The following is a 14,877-nucleotide window of genomic DNA, read 5'->3' on the forward strand; positions in this document are numbered from 1 at the left end:
GTAGCAGCAGAGACATCAAAAAGCTGGAAACATAGGTGGATTTCTTCACCCACCCGAACAGAATGGCTTTGTTACGTGCCTGAGCCTTGTTGTTGCAGCTGCACTAACTGTGAGAAAGGAGATGTGTGGCTTCTGCCTGAAATTACTTGTGCTTTGCTCTGGTGCCGCACCAGCTCTGTGTTGGTGTGTTGTTTTGCCTTAATAATCACCAATGCCTCACTTGTAAAATGAACTCATAATAACAGCAACAAAAGTCCACACTTGGTCCTCCAGCTCTGCAAAAATATATTTTAACTTGCAAAATAAATTCACTTGTCCTGTGGGTCTCCCTCTGCTGGGACGCTTTAGAAGCAAGGTCCATGGCTCACATTTGAGCTGTTGCCTTCCCTGTTGTCTCAGCTTTCTCCCAAAGGCAGGGGTTTGTATTATCGCATGTTTCTTGTGTCAGTATGCTGCAGGGGAATTGAAGTTCAAATGCCTCAGCTACTGGAGGCTTTTTGAGTGGTCGTAAGCGTTAACATTTTCAAACCTAAGGGATCAGCACTTACTGATCTAGTAGTATTTTAGCACAGACAGAAGAGACATGTTTAAACCCGTGGTCCTTGCTAATGCTTGTGTTTTGGAAATTAATCCACTATTTTTTTTAGATGAAACTTAGTTGCTGTGTTTTATAGGTGGAAAGCAAAATAAAACTGTATCAAAATAAACCAAGCAGTTACACGGAGTGATTCTCTCTTGAGTGAAAAACTGTTCAGACTGTTCTGCTTATCCCGTTTCAGAAGTTGAGAATGTGATTGTTTAATACTACTGCTAATCAAAAAAATCTGGTCAAAATGGAATTGTGGAGTTTCAGTATAAGTGGTGTACACAGGGTGGCATAAAATATACTCTTCTCCACTGTTTTCCACATCCATAAACAAATACCTTTTACACAGTCTCATTAGTGTGTCACAGAAGACACAGAAATAATGTTGTGGGTCACACATGGTACCACAACCAACACTGTAATGTGTTGTAGTAATGTAATAATGATGTCATGCTTAAATAATGATGTAGCTGCTTTCCTTCTTTTTTTCTCATTTTTAAATTAAAGCATCTTTCACAGCAACTATATGTAACCACAATGAATTGGGAGGATTACAAAAACTTATGGGGGTTCTGCATGTACTATTTTGTTTAGTACCTTGAGGAGGAGTCTCAAGCAGGCTGGTTGTGTGACAACACTGACAAAAGGCATTTCTTGCTTTCAATGCATCAGGTCAGAGTAGTTCTTTGATTATTTTTTCAAGAAACCATTTGTTGTTAGTTTGCAGTAATCATGGAGGAAATAATTTCTTAGACACTGGGTTCACTGAGTCAAAAGACATAAGAAAATATTTGTGCTGATAAAGACAATTATTGTTTCCATTACAAACCAGTTTGTTTTCTCTTGAGATATTTGTTGATTTATGCCTTGGGGATAATGGGGTGTTTGTATAATTCACTTTGAGAAAAGTAGCATCCTTTCTCTTGTCCTTCCTTATTAACAAATGACATATTCCACCTAAAGGTGGATGCGTGATTTTCCGAGTAAGTCAGGGCAAGTTTGATTTCTAGAAAAAAAAGACCATCTTCCATCGTTCATAACTCTCTATCTTGCTTGACTTGTATCTCACTAAAAAGGTAATTGCATATTAAAATAAGGGGAGTGTGTGATTTCATTCTATCATGTTCAGCCATTTCCTCTTGCCCAAATTAAAACTGTTTTGAAATCTTCCCTTCCCACCTGCTACTGTAACTGGAACAGCTCTGCTTCAGCCTCTCCTTACCCTGGTGTCTCTGAATTTCCTGTCCCTGTGGGTTTGTCAGTCCTTAGCACTGCTGTGAATATTCCTATTCCTGTGCAACCCAATATTCGAGTCTGGCCTTGAGCTTGCAGCATATGTTTCCCACACAGTCCAAATTTGGTTCAATATACTGTAAGTTAATCTCCAGTAAAGCATAGCACGGAGAAAAACCTGGGAAGAAAACAGATGGAGAAAGTAGAGCAAACAATTTGCATATATATGATATGACTCTTAGTTAAGATTAGCATTTCCTACTTTGCCTGAAAAGCCCTTAATAAAAATCCAACTTCATGTTTGCCTCAAGTCAGCAGAACTGGAGGAGATGCCCTAATGGCAAAATGTCCCCCCAACCCGGGGACAGCCCAGCACAGGGTGGGAGGGAGCTCCATCTCTTATTCCAGCCCTGCGTTGTTGACACATTTCTGGGATGTTGTAGGCAGAGGGGCAGGGAAGAAATTGGTGTCTGTGGGATATTTGCTTCTCGTAGTCTTCATAGCTCTGAACCATCCCCAGGGTCCTGAGTTATTCTGCATGGAGGAATGTGGCCATCTTCCCATTTATTTATAGTCTTTCATGGTTCTTTCTGAGCATGGAGGTACAAGAAGTGCTTGGCAATGGACTCAGTGCCTTCTCTGCACTTGAGGTGTGTTATAGATGGACATGTATCTAATGTAATCATTTATTTATTTAGAAAACAAAAAATCAGTTTCCCTTTTGCAAAATGGGACTCTAAGATTCCTCTGAAATTTCCATACATGTGTAGTTCCATTCTCATATCTGTCCAAACCTGCACAACAATACAATGTTGAGGTGGTCAGTCACAGCAATGTGCCACCTTCATAAAAGGAAAGCATTGAAAAATATTTAAATGAAACCATGCAGTAAATAAATAAATTACAAATCTCTTTTGTTTTAGCAGTTAAAAAGGCATAGAAGTTTTCTCACACCCACAAGCTCGAGAGTGCTGTATTTAGAGTGCTGAAAAGCAAATTCCAGTACTGAAGCTCGCTTCTGTGGCGGGCTACATTTGGGTATAGTGCCTAAGTCCTGGAAGCAGTGACTAAAACATACTTATTTTTGACATGTACTCTGGTGCTGCCTGTCTTTCACAGATTGCAGTGGAACCAGATTGTGATTCACATTTGTGTCAGTGTAAGAAAGACTCTACTACTCGTTCAGGTTTCAAACCTGCATGCTGAGTGTAAAGTCCTCTCCTACTGGACATGGCTTCCTCTTGGTACAAGAATTTGCCTATAAGGAGATACCTTCTTTCTTTTGACCTTTTAGCAACTAAATAAATAAAGTCTCAGATGTTGGTATGTATTTGTCTTTGTGAAATTCTGCAAAGGTGAGAGGTTTCTGGGGCAGTAAAGGCTGCCCAGGTCAGTTGTAATCCTGCAAAGTCACTGCCATGTAGCTGGAAAGATTTCCCTCACTACTCCCAGATGGCTGTGCTGCAATGGCTAAAAACCTCAGACTTTGAAAAATGGTAATATGGATGTAAGCTACATTGCTAGATAAGACATTCAGAAGAGTTGTCAAGGGTTTTTTTCTTTACTCGATGATGGCAATCCAACTAGTTACCAAAATAACTTTTCATATGTTTGAGGCAGAGCATCTCCTGAGGCTGGCTGCAGGGGACATCCTGAGGAAAGCCAGTTCCCAGCCACAGTCTCTGAATGGCTGTGGGGGTGATTACAGCTGGGCACGTGGTGGGAATTTGTGATTTATGGAACTGCCGCGGAACCAATTGGAGGTCATTTGCTTCTTTCTCATTTCTACTTTAAGAGGGACATTACGGTAAATAATGTCTGTGAAGAGGAGGGGAAAATATGCCATGTGGTTTGTTTGACCTCCTTCTCCTTTTGCATCCCTTTGAAGTTGGTAAGTAAATAATTTGGCTAACAAAATCGGCACTCCACAGTGTTCTTTTGTTTCTTCTGTTGCTCTACCTTCCCTTCCTGCTCTTGGCCCTCCTGCCAGCCACCACTGGGTTAGCTTGGGCAGCAAAATATGTGTCCTTAGGAACTGCTGCAGCACAGAGGATAAAATGTTTCCTGACTTCCAAATGGAGTTAAATTAAAATGCAGCTCAATGAAAATATTTATGTGGTACTTGTTTTTCCTTTTGTAATAGGACATACTGTAATGTGGGAGACTTTTTCCCTTAAAAAGATGTTAATGCTAATTTGAAGGCCATGGAGGATGACAGTAATTTCTCTTTTTTCTTTCTTTTTTTTTTTTTCTTTTTTATTGTAGATTTGCCTTAATTTTTAAAGGTTTCATTCATTATTTGAAAATATTGTTTTCTGTATCCACAAAATATTGTGATGCATATAAAGCTGAACTTCTGAAAAAATCCTGCCAGTTGCCCTGCTGGTGTAAATGGCATCTGCCCTTAATCCAGGGGCTTGGGGAATCCTCAAATGTGTGCCCGTTTCTCTCTTTACCTCCTCCATGGTGCCTGTGGCTCTGGGCACCAGCACTGCTGGGGAGGAGGACAGAGGGTTCTCACCTGCCCAGCAATGCCTCAGGGCTATGGTGTTGCCCTTATTTGAGCTCACTGCCAGGAAAAGCACAAAGCTCTGACATCTCACCGTTCTCTGTGGAAGAGATGGGTTTAGGTCCTGATTTCATGGGGGTGTCTCTTCTGTTATAATAAAGATCTGATGTTCTTGACCCAGGTTTGGCAGCAGGGGTTAGAGATGAAGCACTTAACTCTGCATTTTACTCCATCACCTCAGAAAGCAGTGAAGGCGTGAACCCATTTGTGTTAGCAGCATGCATGGTTCTGTTAGTGATGAAGGTTAGAGTTGCTGTATGAAAACCTAAAGTGTTTTCAGACCACATCAATGGGTTTGGATGGCATCTGGCAAGAAAACTTGGATTTTCTCTCTTTTCTCCTGTCCCACATTAGCAGAGAGGGCAGAAGTTTGACTGGAAGAAGTAGATTTATTTTTTAAATACCTATATGTTCTTATGCATAACTCAAATCTTATTTCAAGCACAAATACAAACCTCCTTGACTTAGTTATTATTGTCGCTTTTAATAAGCTGGAGTTATTACTTCAGTGAAAGCAGTGTGGAAGACAAATCTCTTTTTTCCTGTGGAGCTTTTAATCAGAGATCTCAGAGCCATAGCCTTGACTCAGTGGCATTCTGTTCCCTTTGACTGTGGCCATTTGCTGCAGTGGCTCTTCAGAAAATGCTGGGGTTTTTTGCTGAATTCAGAGTTTAGGCATTCAACCCCAATTTTCTGCTCTCCTCTCAAAGGAAGGAGTGGAAAGAAGAAGGAAGGCCATGAGTTCCCAACAGCTCTGTTCCCTGTCCTCCATGTGGAGTAGGGGGAGCTTGCCTTCTCCCAAGCACCACCATGAAGGTGACCTTCAAAAGGATGTCAAATTGGGAGAGAGGAGGCGGGGAGGGAAATAAGGTTGCTTTGGGGGATTTCATCCTGGTACAAAGAGTGGGCAGCCAAGGGACATCAGGTAGCAGTGGTGTGTAACCAGGGAGACCAAGTGGGAAATGCTGGGGCCCCACAGGGCTCGTCCAATGGAATGGAAAAGGGCAGGGAGCCACAGGCTGAGTGTGTGATCACGCCTAGGTATAACACGTATTTAGCACTGGAGTGAGTCCAAGGCTGTTGGGAATTGCTTCATGAGGGTGAATCAGAAGGATGAAAAAGGCAGCTGTTTGCTGCCAAGATATTGTAGCAATGCTTTTGAAAATCCTTTGATATCATACTCTGTAACTGTTTTGTAGCTGGCCAATCAACATGTTTCTGAAAGGTGCAGCACATGGAAACTTTTTACAGCACTTATTTGAAAAATAGTATCCTTTTCCCTGTCTCAGAAGGGAATGTGCTGAGTGGCTGGGTGAAGGCACTGTGCACATCCACGTGTGTGCAGCCAAGTGGTGGAAAAGCCCAGGGAGCAGAGGACATGGCTCAGCTTGTGTCCTGGGCCAAGGAAGGGATGGAAGGAGAGTCAGTCCAGTCAGGTGGTTGGTTCTGGGTGACAGGAGGATACCCGAAGGAACCAGTATCCTCTTCAGGGATCTCTGTGCTGCTTCTGGCAGCACCACCATTTTGCTAAAGCTCCAGTATCTCTCAGGGGCTGTGTCCCAGGCAGCTCTTAGGATGGGGGCAGAGCTTGTTTGTGGGCATTGATTTCACCCCCTCTGTCCTTCCTGGGCAGGTTAGATCCTGGAAGGGGTCCTCCTGCCTGTGTTCCAGCAGCCATGGTCAGACACAGCTGCTGGAGATACTTCTCCACCTTGTCCCACATGCATTTAGTCTGAGGGTGGGGATACCTGCCAGCCCCTTGGTATCTCCTTGCCCTCTCCACAGCCACAGGTACTGCTGTCTTCAGGTTTGGGTTTACAAACATGTGCTGCTCTTGGCAAGCGCCATGTGAGAGAGAGCAAGGTGTGAGTGGTGTGCCTGCTGTTGTGGCAGAAGGTGCCAATTGTGGTTCTTTCTGCTCGGGGAGTTGTTTCCATCGTCTACCGTGGGTGATTATTTTTATCTGTGTTAAACAGCCTTAATTCCAGTGCTGTGTGATTTTTGGTACAACCTGCATGTAGGTCAACAGGTGGTCACCCACAATTCCAAGATCATGATCTTGGTCTTGATTCAAATGCCCATGGGAATGTGTTCTACAAAGTATGTTTGATGTGTTTTCAATAACTCCTGGTGCTGAGGAGAGATTTTAATAAATCTGAGTAGGTTTAGACTCTCTGGTTGTTTAGTACCATGTGCTCAAATGTGTTGCTTTGCTCCTGTCCAGTGAGAAGTGATGAAACTTGGATGTCTGGGGCAAGGCTGCCAGCTTCTTGCCAAATGGGGTAATAGAAAACAGTTCTCAGAAGTAATGATAAGTGAAAATTCAGTGTCAGGAAGAAAGTCTGTGTCAAACTGACTGGTTAAATAAACGTATTTCCATGCAGAAGAGCTGTGCCTATAGTAGAGAGTGTGACATCAGGTGTTTAAACCATAGTTTTCAACTCAGTGTATTTTAAGTTTGGCCAACACCTTTCTACTGAAAATCAAAATTTCCTGTGGAAAATGATAAGAACAAAACTACTGGCAGTATTGTTCACATTTTACATTTGATAATGTGACTAGGGATATGCTTTGAATTCCTTACAACTTGCCTTCGTTTCTGAGCCCTTGTTATACCGTGATGTTATTGTGGGTTTTTTACTAACATTTAGTCATTAATTTGCTCTTTGAATTGTCAGATCCTGAGCTTTATTCTACCTTCCCTCCATATGCTCTTTAGTGTGTGTTTTCCAGCAAATTTCAGTGTACCAGAGCAAAGAAAAAGTCTTAATCTTGCCGAGAAACTCAGAATTCAGAGCTGCAGCAAGCCCTCTCTGTAAGAAGCAATAATTACTGGGACTTGGTCTGACTTTTTGGACATCACTTTGGTTCTTGTGGCAAACAAGCTTTTATATTAGCTTTTGCTTCATGGCAGGCAGGCAGAACTGAGGCAGCAAGGGATGTTATAAGTGCAAGCTGATGCTGAGCCTTCCCCTCCTCAGCTGGAGTGTTTGGATGGCAATGCTCCACCATGGTTTAAACTTTCCACTGGAAAGTTTAACCTTTCCAGTGAAAAGTCAGAAAATAGCATTTATGCCTTCTTAGCTCAAAAGATGTTCTGGTGTTAATGCTCTCGCTCAAAGACAGATTTAACAACAAAAAAACCCCAACAAGTTTCCCTGGGAACAAGACCTTGTATAACCTCAACAGAGGAGGATGGCAGGCTGAGGTCTCTCATGCACAGTTTTGCCTGTACACTTTCTGCGGAAATATAAGACTCTGCGACATGGACTGTTGTTAGGGTCTTATGATAGCAAGGCCTTCACAGCTTTTTTGGAGCAGCATTTTGCACCACAAAAGATCCTTGGCGTTGAACAAAGGTGACAGAGGCCAGAACATAGCCCCATGAGATGAAATCTTTGTGAACACTAGATTTTCCATTTTAAGGAGTTCATCCCCACGTGGTTCTGTAACTTTCCCTTTGTTTTTCCTTTTCTTTCCTAATAAGGATAAGTTGCAAACCAAACTTAATATTGTAGTTTCTTTATTCCATCTGAAATAAATGCTCACAGTTAGAAGCATGCTGTTTAAATTAAAGGCCATGGGGAGTTCTTTTTTACTGCACAGCAGTTTGCTACACGGGCCTCAAGGTTGTCCTGTGTCCTGCTGGTAGTGATCTGGTTTTACACTGCCTGGACCCCCATGGACCCCTCTCTCTGTTCAGAAAGTTGACAGCTCATCTACCATAATGTTCTTTATATCTTCATTGCTGTTGCCAAAAGTTTCCATTAAAAGGTGGTTTGCTTATGAGGCCAGCTTGCCTTTCATCTTGAGTATTTTCCTAGGCATCCTAAAAGCAGTAGTGCTTGGTTAAAAAACTTGAACAACAGATGTTTTTTAAGGCATGTGAAAAAGGAGATCTGAAAAAAAAAACCATATTGAATATGTTTTATGGTGATATGATTTTGGATCTATATCCTATTCACCTCTATTCCCAGCATGAACCTATGACAAAAATAAATAGCAGGCAACAAAGCTAGTAGTAATGCCAAAGCTTCAAAATAAATGTGGTTGCTTGTGAAAAAGCAGTTGAGTGAGTTGGATGAAATGGCAGTGTAATTATACGGTAGCAAGTCAAAGTTTGATAGCTTGGAGCTTATCTTAGCACAGCATGCCACTTCCCCCCCCTTGGTATGGCATATTTCTTTTTCAACACTTCATTCCTAGTTGTTCCTTTTTAAATAATCCTATCAAACCTTAAGTTTTTTGTTAGTAATGATTTTGGAAGGAAATTCAGATAGTAATTAAAATGGCACAGACCAAAACAGTTTAACCAAAATATCCCCAAAAAGGAAAATTTTGAGTAGTTAAAATGAACATCGTGAATTCCCAGCTCTGCAGGATTCTTTATTTTTTTAACACTTCTTGCATTAGCTACAATTTTGCCAAGATAAAGGATAACAGTATGCAAGACTTCTATGGGAAGCCTGCCTGTGCCCTAAAGGATGTGAAACTGAGGACTGCCTGTTACATGTACGTGTATAGGACACTAGTCCACTGTCATAAGAGTTTCCATTATTTGGAAGACTGAGCAGAACAAAATGGCTTAGGCTTTAGTATACAAATGTAAAGTTACTTTAAAATATGTTTTTAAATAGTTCAGTAAAAATTGCTTCCGTTAGTAGTCAAGGTCTCTTATCTGATACCTGCTTCCTTCCCCCTCTGTGGATGCTTCCTGTTTTCCATGTCAGTCCACACATCCCCCCGTGTATTTCCATGCGTCTTTTCCTGTTGTCTTCTGATCTGCTGCAGCTGCTCCTTAGATGCCTCTGCACCAGGGAGAGGTTCCAAAGCCCAGATGGCTCCTATACAGTGCCATGAAGACACACTTTGGGGACTCCTAGCCTCACCCCTTGAGCAAAGAGGCAGCAGCACGTGCATTTCTGGGCATGCTGCTGCGAAGTAGCCTGTGTACCATTAACACTGCACACCCCACTTCAGAAGTTCCTCTTGTGTCTTCACCTGATCCTCTGTGCTGTTAGTATTGTGCAAGTGGCACAAAAACAACTCAACAGGAAAATAAGATGTGTCAGGTCTGTGATGGTACGCAGTTAAATCATGTCTGTGCCTTCATGTATGACTCAGTTACCCTCTATGTGATGGCTATTGCTATGGAAATAAAATGCTGACTGATAACTGGGAGAAAATTACTTAAGGAAGGATTCTGCTTCTTACATGTGGAATTGCATCTTCAGGGATTTAGTAGGGTTTGGCTATAAAGCAGACAGCCAGAGAAACACTCTCTATACATTGCTCTCAAATACACCCAGTTCATGAGTCTTTCTAGCCCCTTTTTCTACTGCTTTGCAAGAGAAATGTGACTGTATTTGTTTCAGCTACCTATGTTCCAGGAACAGCAGACCTGAGGTGGAGTATTACAAAATACTTATTTAAAAGGGAAAAGTGCATGAGACATGTTTATGTAGTATTTTCTTACATTTTTTTTTCATTGAGGAATACATTCTGTTTCTCTTCCTACTGCAGGGGATGGATGTGGGCACACAGTGATGTATCAAGACAGTGGGACGCTGGCATCCAAGAACTATCCTGGGACATACCCAAACTACACTCTTTGTGAAAAGAAAATCCAAGTGCCTCCAGGAAAACGCCTGATCTTGAAAATTGGAGACCTGGACATTGAATCACAGAAATGCGAGTCCAGCTACCTTACCATCCAGAGCTCTTCAACATTGCATGGTATGTAAGAGATCAATGCATGAACTGGTAAAAGTCTGAGTAAAAGGCAGCTTAGCAAAGCGCAAGAAATGCCAGCCTTTGTCCTCTCCTCCTCCTTTTTGCATTCAAGTGTTTTGTTCTCTGTGTGCAGTTCTGCCAAGGCTGAGGGTGCTGCCATGCTGTGCTGCACAGGGGCTGCTGGGGCTCTGGCACAGCGGTTCTGAGGGCTCTGCCTTCAGACCTGCAGAGCTGGACCATCAGTTTTGTTTCAGCATGTCTGTAGACCTGTATCAGCCCTGTTCCCTTTTTGTGTGGGGAAAGAGCTTCTCCACAAACTAGACAAAGATGAGAAATTGGAGTCAATGATCCTGTGTCTCTGTTCCTAGGCAGTCCATGGCTCTGAGAGGAGATAACCTTGACTATTGCTAGCTGTTAGCCACCTTACTAATGTACAAGCTTTAATACTTGCTGATATTAAATGCATACAGCCAGACTGTGCTCTGGTAAGAGATTTGCTCAGGAAGATAAGCAAATAATCTGCTACAGTTGTGCACTTAAAACAATCATAACAGCAACAGGATTCTCCCCAGGGAGAACCCGAGGCCTTCCTCAGAATGGTTTTCCCAACCAGTTGTCACTGAAACTTTTGATCTACACTTTCTAGAAGAGTCAAACTGCTTTTCAAGTCATGCACCCTTTTTCAGAAATCCATTTTAAATTCCAAGCTGCAAGAGGTTCTGCAATGTAGGAATAAACTCCTGAATTGACAGTTCATAAAATTTTGCCTGCTGGGAGTGGGCTGTGTAGCCCTTCAGTCAGCTGAGGCTAAGTGTGCTGTGCTGGACTTAACAAGCAGAATGGATTCAAGGGAAAAATGTGATGAACATATGAGCTGCACAGAGCCGCTGCAGGTTTTCCACCTCCCTCCTTGGCTCCAAAACGTTTGTGATCTCGTAGTATTATCTTAGTAGTAAGGAGGGTTGATTGTCTTTCATTTGTCAGCATGATAGGCTTATCACTCATCTGGTAAGAGAAGATCAAGTGAGGTATTAAAGGCTTGCTCACAAAGGAAGGTAAAGGTAATTATTGTTCTCATGGGGGAGGTATTACATTTTGAAACAACCTTCACTAGGAGTGGGCAGTGACATGCTGATATCTAAACCTGCACAGAGCTTGATTTGAGGCATAAGGAACATCTCTGTTCATGTGTGCTGGGATTTTTTTAATGTTATTTATTTCTTTCTTCACTGCGAGGGTGCTGAGGCACTGGAACAGTTTGCCCAGAGAAGTTGTGGATGTCCCATCCCTGGAAGAGTTCAAGGCCAGGTTGGATGGGAACCTGACCAACCTAATCTAATGGAAGGTCCCTGCCCGTGTCATGGAGGGCTGGAATTAGATGCTCTTTGGGATCCCTTACAACCCAAGCCATTCTGTGGTTCTGTGATGTGTTTCATAGCTAAGTAATGAGTTGTGTTCACCTGAAGCAGTCTGCCCATACTTGGCAGTAAGAAACAGGTGGTTATTATCGCATTAGCATGTCTTTGAATAATTTTTATTGATACTGTCTTGAAATTCTAATCTAAGGATCTTCTTGAAAGCAGGGATAAATCAATATATTGTTTTTTGAAGTGAAAAATGACGTTTGGATGTTGATTGAAATTCTGGTTCCTTACAGATCAGCCTGAAGGCATCTTCACATCAATTATACTGCAGTTATTCAGCCTATACATGCAGAATAGCTGTGTATTGTGCAATCAAGTCCACATAATTAATTTTTTTAAAGTATTCCCACACCCATTTTCAGATCTGATTGGTAATGTCTGATGCATGTGGACTATAATTTGCATTCTCAGAAGTGAACTGCACAATTAGCAGATTTTGGTCATATCTGATTAAAGCAGTTTCATAGTTTATGCAGACATACCATCTATAATGGTTTTTGTGGTCTGCAGCTCACTGTAGACTTTCCCACCAGCATACCTACAGTGTCTATTCTACATCCAGGCAAATCCATGCAGAATGGATGTGGAAATAGTTCTACAGGCATAAATTCATGATGTTGCTTATGTTTGAAAGGACACGTGAATTCTTAGATGAGATTAGAGCTTCTCTAAGTAATTTTTTTCAACGGTCTTGCTATGGCTTTGGGTTTCAATATGCACTTATGCAAGTGAAAGAAGCCCCATGAATAAGCACTGCTACATCCATTCAATCTATTGTGTCCTTTTAGACAGCTGTTTCTGAACTCAGATCTCCACTTTGCAACCCTTCTTTCTCCATGAACATCTACAGGCAAGTCAGCATCTTCCCTCTGGCCAAGGAGATACTGACCTTAGACATCAAAATTCTTTCATGGGATGATGGAGAGTTGAAAATACTTTGCAAGCACTGAAAACATCTGAGCAATTAAAGACTTAATCTTTGTGTGTTTTTTGTATTTGACCTGGGTTTAAAAAGGAAAGCCTAAAAAGCAAAGTATGAAAGCTGGCAACTTAAATACTGCTCATGTTTCAAATTAGTCTGAGCAGCCTTTGCTCTTTATTTAAGAGGTTTGCAATTACAAGACAATAAGGTCCAAAGGGAAATATGTTTTAAATATCATGCTGATTTCTTCGGAACTACAGGAGACAACAGCATGAGTGTCAGTGTGAGTACAAACATCTGTTGAGGAGTATATCTGAGGCTTAGAAAATTGGTCAGAGGCAAAATACTAGATTATGTATACAAATATAAAATTAGTGTGAAGAAGACTCCCCATGAGTATTGTTTTCCTTTCAGTCTTTACATTTAACTTTTTTTCTTCCAGTCTTTACATTTAACTGTGATTCATTCATCATTATAACCATCTGCAGGGATTATTGCAATACAGAAAGGAGTAACTTAATTTGTCTTTGGAGTATTTATGGTCCATGCAGCAAAAGGAATCTGTTAAATACAAATGAAGGGATTAATTGATTTATGTTTGTGGGAACATTGATACTACTTTTGTAAGTTGATGACTGCAGATTAGAGCACTTACATGCAAATTTTATAAAAGTCCAGGACATTCCTTGAATTCTGCAGATGGATAGAAGAGTATGATTCATTCCCAGAAAAGTGTGCGGTATTGTTGTATGTGCTGATCTACTGAAGCCTTTCTCAGTCTCAAGTAATACACAAATGTGACACCACAGTTCTTCTCACCTTTGGTACTTCTCAGCTTCGATGGACCTGTGAAAGCAGCTATTGAATTTAGATTTCTGCAATACTGCAGTTAAAAGATGATAGTTAAATAATCTTAATGAAGCTCTGAAACTGGAGTCATATGGCATCTGAACACTGTATCTCTGAGTTATTACTCTGCAAATTATTTTCTTTAGTGTTCACTGGAGAAAGGAACCTGTAGCAAGCCTTTTCTTTCAAGCTGTTAGCTCTATATCCAGACATAGCTGTGAAAATATTAATCATCAGTCAGCAAAGGGAGTCTAACACCCGTTTTGGTGAAACTGAGTCACCTTTGTCTGACAAACATTTAAATATTAGCACAGCTTTGCACGGGTTGTCTCTACGAGAAATAAATAGATGATCATGTTCTGTTTCAAAGGCACAGCTTTTGACTGGATTAAAATATGGTATTTTTTTTGTCCCATAGAAAATTAATATGAGCATAATCTCACAGTGCAGACAAGGTGCAGCCTTTACTGAAATGCTTTTCTTCTCGAGTTAATTGCATTATCTGAGCATATTAAAAATACTGAGCTCTGAAGTAGAGCTTCTGATTTTTTAATTAGTTAAAGGGATATGTGAAAACAAGATTAACCATGTCAGCCCTGTAGTTCTCAAGAACAAAATTTGCACTACTTGTGAAGGTGGATCATAAATGTTTTAAAAGTTTGACAGGAACTGCTTTTAGTCTGCTTCTTTTCATGTCTCTATCAGATTTCTGTACTTCTTTTGACCCCTTTTTTTTTGGCTTTTTTCTGTCTCTTCCCCATCTAATGGCTTGGTTTTTTTTCCTTAATTTTGTGAGATGATCATCAGTCTTGACTGGAGAGAAAGCCAAAAGAAGAGATAAGTGCCTACTTACTTCCTCATTCACTTGCAGTCAGTAGGAGGTTGATGTGTTCCTCTGGGGTGGATGTCAGAGCTGCTGAGTGACTAGTAATAATTTGGAGAGTTAGCGCAGTTGACTTGTTCTTGCGTAATTTACAGCTGGTAACTAACGTGAAATAGAGAATTTACTGAAAATGCTTTCTTCTCCCCATGCCCCATCACTAAAGCTACAGAGTGCCTTTGGATGCCTCCTACCTGTCATTGTCACTTGAGGGGATTCATCAAACCAGTCATTCCTTACTATGTATTGAAATAAATATCTTGTTTGAATAAAGGGTGTGTCCAGGTTTCTTTTTCATCCCTCAAAGGAAACTTGTTACTACTGTATTGTTTCTGGTATTTCAGGAAACCCAAAGAAATGCCCAGACAAGTTCTTGCTGAAGATCAAGTTGAGCAGTTTCTTAACAGTCAAAACACTTTTAACAGTTGGGTTTCACCTGAGTGGTTGCAGTATCCTGAGTTTTCAGCTTTGGGAGGATTGATGCAACGAAAAATGTCAGCATTTAGTTTTATCAAATGGACCTTTTATCCTGTTAGCTGCATGCAGTGTATTAGTCTCTGTTTTTTGTTAAACTACAGTTCTTCACTCATGATTGCTAGTTGTTGCTGTGTTTATGTCTTTGGATTTGGCTAAAACCACAACAATATTGAAAGGGAGGATCTCATCTGAGGTCAAGCAGGC

The 14,877-nt window shown here is 41.1% G+C and overlaps 1 protein-coding gene and 1 long non-coding RNA gene across 3 annotated transcripts in view; both read left to right on the forward strand.

Moving 5' to 3' along the window:
• The window catches only part of LOC136359053 (uncharacterized), a 945,479-nt gene that overhangs the window by 666,111 nt on the left and 264,491 nt on the right, over positions 1–14,877 (forward strand). The gene's annotated exons all lie outside the window — the stretch shown is intronic.
• The window catches only part of DCBLD1 (discoidin, CUB and LCCL domain containing 1), a 47,274-nt gene that overhangs the window by 5,717 nt on the left and 26,680 nt on the right, over positions 1–14,877 (forward strand). Inside the window, 1 exon segment of the mRNA XM_066315291.1 lies at positions 9,912–10,124. Coding sequence (XP_066171388.1) covers positions 9,912–10,124 — 213 coding nt within the window.

Source organism: Sylvia atricapilla, chromosome 3 (assembly GCF_009819655.1).
Source record: "Sylvia atricapilla isolate bSylAtr1 chromosome 3, bSylAtr1.pri, whole genome shotgun sequence".
Classification (NCBI taxonomy): domain Eukaryota; kingdom Metazoa; phylum Chordata; class Aves; order Passeriformes; family Sylviidae; genus Sylvia; species Sylvia atricapilla.